The sequence below is a fragment of the Eimeria necatrix genome, genomic scaffold (assembly GCF_000499385.1).
Source record: "Eimeria necatrix Houghton genomic scaffold, Enh_scaff683, whole genome shotgun sequence".
In the NCBI taxonomy this organism is placed as follows: Eukaryota; Apicomplexa; class Conoidasida; order Eucoccidiorida; family Eimeriidae; genus Eimeria; species Eimeria necatrix.
In genome coordinates, this window is record NW_013654517.1 from 7,501 (window position 1) to 13,778 (window position 6,278).

Sequence of the window (6,278 nt, forward strand, 5' to 3'; positions counted from 1 at the left end):
TTTTCCGCAGCGTGAGTAGTGCAGCAGCAGCAGAGCTGCGGCGGCTTTACCGGTTTTGCTGCTGCCGCCGGGATGCAGCAGCAGCAGCAGCAGCAGCAGCAGCAGCAGCAGCGGGGGAGCCAGCAGCGGAAACAGCAGCAGCAGCAGCAGCAGCGCCGACAGGCCTCAAAAGCTGCCTCCAGCAGCAACTCGCCAGGTGGAGAGCAGCAGAAGGTTTGCTGCTGCAGCAGCTCGCTTTCTGGCGCCTGAAAGTCTCGGCCAAAAAGGAAGCAAACAGCAGCAGCAGCAGCAGCAGCAGCAGCAGCAGCAGCAGCGGGCCTGCAGCGCCGACGTAGGTGGCCTTTATTATTTCTTTTCAAAATGTTTTCTACAATTCTAAAACACCCTTTTAGTGTCTTTGCTGTTCTATATTCAAGAAAGCAGACCCTGAAGCGCCTTTGCTGCTGCTGCTGCTGCTGCTGCTGCTGCTGCTGCTGCTGCTGCTGCTGCTGCTGCTGCTGCTGCAGGGCGGACCAGTACGTGGAGGCGGCGCTGGTGGGCGGGCTGAGCTCTTCTTTGGCTGGTGCTGCTGCTGCTCCTTTAGATGCAGCAAGAGCTGTTGTTGCGCAGCAAAGTGGAGACCCCCGCTTCTCAGGTGACTCTTTGCTGCTGCTGCTGCTGCTGCTGCTGCTGCTGCTGCAGTTCGGCAATTTCTTTCTGTCTTCTCTCTTGTCTTTTTCAATTTATTGCCTTCCCCCTTTTGCCAGACACAAAGACTTATTCGGGGGCCTTTGAAGGGAGAGGGAGCTGCAGCAGCAGCAGCATGAAGAGCAGCAGAGCTCGGGCTGCCGCGGCGTCTGTTGCTTCTCGTGTCTATAAAATGGATTTCTTTTTAAAATGAATTTATTTAAATTAATTAATTAATTAATTTATAAATTAATTAATTAATTAATTTATTTATTTATTTGCTGCAGGCGTTTTGGGGGTGGGGAATGCGTTAAGAGAAGCAGCAGCAAAAGGGGGCCTCGGGGGCCTTTTTGCTTCGGCCCCGCTGCGGGTGCTGCTGGGTGGCTGCTGCGGTGCAGCAGCAGCAGCATTTAACTTGAAGTGCATGCATGCGCTGGCCCGCCTAAGGGCTGCAGCAGACGCAGCAGCAGCAGCAGCAGCAGCAGCAGCAGCAGCAGCGCCGGCGGCGCCGAGCGCTGCTGCTGCGGCGTAGGCAGCAGCAGCCGCTCCAGAGGCAGCAGCAGCACGCTGCTGCGCCGCAGCAGCAGCAGCACGGTGCTGCTGCTGACGCGGCAGACGTAGCAGCAGCAGACAGCTGCTCAGCAGCAGCAGCAACTGCTGCTGCTGCTGCCTAGGTGGCAGCAGTAGCAGCAGCAGCAGCAGCAGCTAAACTGCCCAGTTTCTGCATGGCAAACCCTCGACGCAAACTGCATTTTTTGGCCCGGCTAAAAGCCTGTGTAGACGCAAACCCTAAACCCTAAACCCTAAACCCTAGCAGCAGCCCTACTGCCAAGGCCTGGCTTCCGGGCCGCTCTAAACCCTAAACCCTAAACCCTAAACCCTAGCAGCAGCGCCAGAGAGCGAATTTTTTGGATTTTTTGTCTTTGAATTTCAAATAAAGTGGACAGCGCCAGGCGAAGCAAAAGAGCACTTAAAGCAGCAGCAGAAGCAGCAGCAGCAGCAGCAGCAGCAGCAGCAAAATGAAATTATTTCATTTCTCTGTTTGTTGCTGCTAAATCATCTGCCCGCAAGTTCTTGCGAGCAGCAAACACTCCAGCAGCAGGAGAGGCCCGCACTGCTGTCACCCGCGGCAGCAAACCCCGAGTCTCCTCAGAAGCCTGCAAGCAGCAGCAGCAGCAGCAGCAGCAGCAGCAGCAGCAGCAAGAGCAGCAAGAGCAGCAGCAGAAGCAAGAGCAGCAGCAGCAGCAGCAAAAATGTATAATTTATTATTTGTAATTAATTAATTGCAATTAATTATTTGTAATTAAATAATTATAATTTATTATTTGTAATAATTGACTGCAATTAATTATTTGTAATTAATTGACTGCAGCGAATCAAAGCTAACAAACAAATTCTAATTTATTAATTGCAACTCAAATAAAAAAAATTATTTATTTATTTATTTATTTATTTGAACTTTATTGTTATTATTTGTTCATTTGTTATTAAATTAAAAATAATTAAAATAAATAAATTAATAAAAGGGAAAACCATTAACACTCAAACAGGCAAAGACAAACAAAGAAACATAAATGAACATAAATAAATAAATATATAAAACAAATAAACAAAATAAACGCGCAAACAAATAAAATAATTAATTAATTAATTAAAGAATTAATTAATTAAAAAATTAATTAACTAATTAATTAAAGAATTAATTAATTAAAGAATTAATTAAAGAATTAATTAATTAATTAATTAATTAAAAATAAATAAGGAGTTGGGGTGTCACCTCAGCTAAGGCTCTCCGCTGTTGTTGAATTCTCTCTTCGAGTTCTTCTTTCAAGAGGACGAGGGCCGCCTTTCTTTCTTTTTCAGCTTCTCTTCTGAAGAAATGAACAATTTGATCAAAATGAACAAAAGAATTCAATTTAAATAAATAAAAACAATTATTTAATAAACAAAAGTTCCGAAACGGCGCGGGGGGGCGAACCCCGAGGTGTACAGACACCCGAAACGCATGCAAACTTCCGAACTTCCGCGAATTCGCCAATTAAACCCTCCAGCGAGTTTTCAAGTTCAATAATTAATTAAAAAAGGAAAAATAAACAAAAAGAAAACAAAAAGAATTCAAAAATAATTCAAAAAATGAAAGAAAATGAAAAAAATTCAAAAAGATGAATGGGCACCCCGCGCGCACTTGGGGTGTCTGCGCAGCTCGGTTTGGAATTTGCAGCGAAATGGCACTTCGGGGAATTTAAAATGCCATTTTTATTAAAATAAAAGAATAAAATTGAATTAAAATGCCATTTTTATTAAAATAAAAGAAGAAAATTGAATTAAAATGCCATTTATTCTTTTAATTGTTTTGAATTGGCAAAATAACAGCAACTCGCCTCAGCCCTTCTTCCCTCATCTCCCGCAGCCGCTCCTCCTCGCTGCTGCTTGCTGCTGCTCGCAAGTCCCGCGTGTAAAACACCTTTTGCTGCTGCTGCTGCTGCTGCAGCAGCAGCTGCTGCTGCTGCTGCTTCTCCAGTGCTGCTGCTCTTTCCCTTATTGCCAGGGGAGGCAGCAGGTCAGCAGACACCCGAAACGGCGACGGCTCGCACCCAGCCCCGTCCATTGTGGGGCCGTACACTCTGCTGCTGCTGCTGCTGCTGCTGCTGCTGTTGCTGCTGCTGCTGCTGCTGCTGCTGCTCGAGGAGCCGCTGCTGCTTTGTGAAGCAGCAGAAGATGACAGCTCCGGCGCTTCTGCGCCAGAACGGCTGGCTCTGCTGCGCCTGTCCTTGTTTGCTGCTGCTGCTGCTGCTGCTGCTGCTGCTGCTGCTCTGTCTCTGTTTCTGTCCCTGTCTCTATCTCGGCTTCTGGAGCGAGACCTTCTAGCGGCTTCGCGTTTGACTCTTCTGCTGCTGCTGCTGCTGCCCTCGCCCTCACTGCTGCTGCTGCTGCTGCTGCTGCTGCTGCTTCTTCGGCTTTTATATTTGGAGTGTTTGCGTTTGTGGCTTTTCTCTTTCTTCTTTTTCTTTTTGTGCTTCTTTGATTCCTTTTTGCTTCTTTGCTGCCCAGCAGCAGCAGCAGCAGCAGCAGCAGCAGCGCCTCCTTGCACCCGCGGCTGCAACAGGGGGTTTGCTTCCTGAACCCAAGCAGCAGCAGCAGCAGCAGCAGCAGCAGCAGCAGCAGCAGCAGCGGCAGCAGCAGCAGCAGCAGACGGCGCAATTCGAACAGGCATTTCAAACGCGTGCCTTAAAGGGCCACCCGCAGCCACGTGTAGCGCCTGGCATCGCCGTGTTTAGGGCTTAGGGTTTAGGGTTTAGGGTTTAGGGTTTAGGGTTTAGGGTTTAGTACCAGGGCCTGCTGCTGAGCCAACTCGGCGTGTTTGATAAGCAGCAGCGGATCTTCTCGCAGCTTTCGCAGGCGGTCTTGAGTGGGCACCAGCAGAGGTGCTGCTTCTGCAGCAAAACCCTAAACCCTAAACCCTAAACCCTAAACCCTAAACCCTAAACCCTAGAGATGAGCTCAAAAGACGCAGCAACTTGCGCGTGCTGCAGCCAAGGGCTCACAGCTTCTGAAGCAAAGTCCAAGAACGAAACTTAAGGGTTTGGGGGCACGAACTAGAATCCAAGGGTTTAGGGTTTAGGGTTTAGGGTTTAGGGTTTACTAGTGTCAGAGGGCGCAATGCGTTTCTCAAGCGACTCATCGGCCTTAGGCGCCACATCTGGCAAAGGCTTTCCTAACAAATATGCTTCCTAACAAATAAACAATAGAATAAAAATAAAATAAAATAAAATAAATAAAATAAATAAAATAAAAAGAAATAAAAAAATAGAACGGAAATGAAACAAATAAGACAGAAATGAAACAAAAGAAACTGAGGCCTGCTCGGGTGTATGGACACCCCACTGCACAGCAGCAGCAGCAGCAGCAGCAGCAGCAGCTGTCGCAGCGCAGCACCATCTACAACAAAAGCAGCAGCAGCAGCAGCAACAGCAGTAACAACAGCAACAGCATCAGAAGCCGCCGCAGCACTGCACCACCTACAGCAAAAACAGCAACAGCAGCAGCAGCAGCAACAGCAGCAGCAGCAGCAGCAACAGCAGCAGCAGCAGCAACAGCAGCAGCAGCAGCAGCAGCAGCACTTGCTCGATCTCTTTCTTTCGCCTCTGCGTTGTTTTTGGGGTCGTCATAAAGCCACTCCAAACCAGCAGCAGCAACTTGGGCCTGGGACGAAGTGAGAAGACCTGCTTGGGCCTGCAAAGAATTAATTAAATAAAGAGTAATAAATAAATAAATAAATAAATAAATAAATAAATAAATAATAATAACAACAATAATAATAATGAGATAAATAAAATAGAAAAGGCAGCAAACGCGCAGTGCGCAGAACACGCTCAATATGAGCTGCTGCTGCTGCTGCTGCTGCTGCGGTTTCCTGCGTGAATGCTGCTTCCGCATGCGCTGCTGCTGCAGAAGCACCTGCTGCTGCTGCTGCTGCTGCTGCTGCTGCGTACCTGCAGCTGCCTCATTTCCAAGTGGGCCCTCTGGCGCTGCAGCTCCGCAAGTCTTCCGTGTTCTTCCGGAGTCATTTTGTTTTCGGATTCATTTTTGATTTGCTGCTGCGCAGTTTGGTTGGCGGCCTCCACGGCCTTGCGGAGCTGCGCGGGCAGCATGCTGGGGTGGAAAGCTGCGACTCGGGGCCTCTGGGAGTGGAAAAAAAGGAAAAGAAAGTCAAAATTAGTCAAAAGAAGTCAAGATTCCACGAGAATTCAACAATCCGGAAAAGATTCCCAAACAAAAGTGACCCGCCAGTGGTGCGCGCGCTCAACCTGCATTCTCCTGAGGTGTACGTACAGCCCAAAACTTGAACGCGAAACCAGCCGCTTTGGCCTCAGAAGGCATTCTGGCGTCGAATTACTTCAATTTCGACGCGACTTCAAAGTAAATGATATTATTTGAATTAAATGATGTTATTTGCACAAAAAAACTGGAAAATCCCTCCGGAAAAGGTGCTTTTCAGGAGTTTCACGCGCCTTCTCGCGTTTGTGCAGAATCCCAAAAGTTGAATTCGGGCGCCCCGCGCCGCCAAGTATTGATCTTCTTTCTTTTTCGCGCGATCTCGTTAAGAATTCAAAAATAAATTCGAAAGATATTTTAATAATTGGAAGCTTTTGGAATTTAACCCGAGTTTCCCTCATTCAACTTCGCATGCAGCCCCAGCGCCGAGCCGCCAGCAACCAGCAGCAGCAGCAGCAGCAGCAGCAGCAGCAGCAAAAGGTAGTTTTAGTCGCCTTCTCTGCAGCTGATTTCTTCAGGACTTTCTTTTCAAACTGCCTTTTATATTTTCTTCTTGCAAAAAGACTCAGCAGCAAACTGAGGCTCAGCAGCAGACCAAATGTCTGGTGCATCTCCGGGACTTCAGAATGAAGCAGCAGAGTTGACTTCAGCTGACACTCGCGCTGCAGCAGCTGCTTCCCCGGAAGTGCCTGCTGCTGCTGCTGCTGCAGCAGCAGCAGCGGCCAGCTGCTCCCAGCAACAGCAGCCAGCTGCTGGCGCTCCTGGTGCTGCTGCTGCAGCAGAAGCAGCAGCAGCAGCAGCAGCAGCGGACTCCTTCGCGGAAGAGGATTTCGCAG

At 48.4% G+C, this 6,278-nt stretch overlaps 3 protein-coding genes across 3 annotated transcripts in view; 1 reads left to right on the forward strand and 2 right to left on the reverse strand.

Moving 5' to 3' along the window:
- Window positions 1-1,198, forward strand: part of ENH_00070420 (hypothetical protein, conserved) — a gene marked incomplete at both ends in the record, with an annotated part of 3,174 nt that extends 1,976 nt beyond the window's left edge. Inside the window, 3 exons of the mRNA XM_013582538.1 lie at window positions 1-331; window positions 507-634; window positions 954-1,198. The exon at window positions 1-331 is cut by the window's left edge and continues 73 nt beyond it. Of these exons, the coding sequence (XP_013437992.1) occupies window positions 1-331; window positions 507-634; window positions 954-1,198 (704 nt within the window). The remainder of the gene's footprint in view (window positions 332-506; window positions 635-953) is intronic.
- Window positions 1,199-3,010: 1,812 nt separating this feature from the next.
- ENH_00070430 (hypothetical protein) lies at window positions 3,011-3,880 on the reverse strand (the record flags this gene model as incomplete). The annotated part of the gene is made up of 1 exon (XM_013582539.1): window positions 3,011-3,880. The coding sequence occupies one exon, from the start codon at window positions 3,878-3,880 to the stop codon at window positions 3,011-3,013; it is 870 nt and encodes a 289-aa protein (XP_013437993.1).
- A 1,029-nt stretch (window positions 3,881-4,909) lies between these two features.
- ENH_00070440 (hypothetical protein, conserved) lies at window positions 4,910-5,318 on the reverse strand (the record flags this gene model as incomplete). Its single annotated transcript, XM_013582540.1, has 2 exons — window positions 4,910-4,927; window positions 5,160-5,318. 2 exons carry the CDS (start codon window positions 5,316-5,318, stop codon window positions 4,910-4,912), a joined length of 177 nt encoding a protein of 58 aa, XP_013437994.1.
- Between the last annotated feature and the right edge of the window lie 960 nt (window positions 5,319-6,278).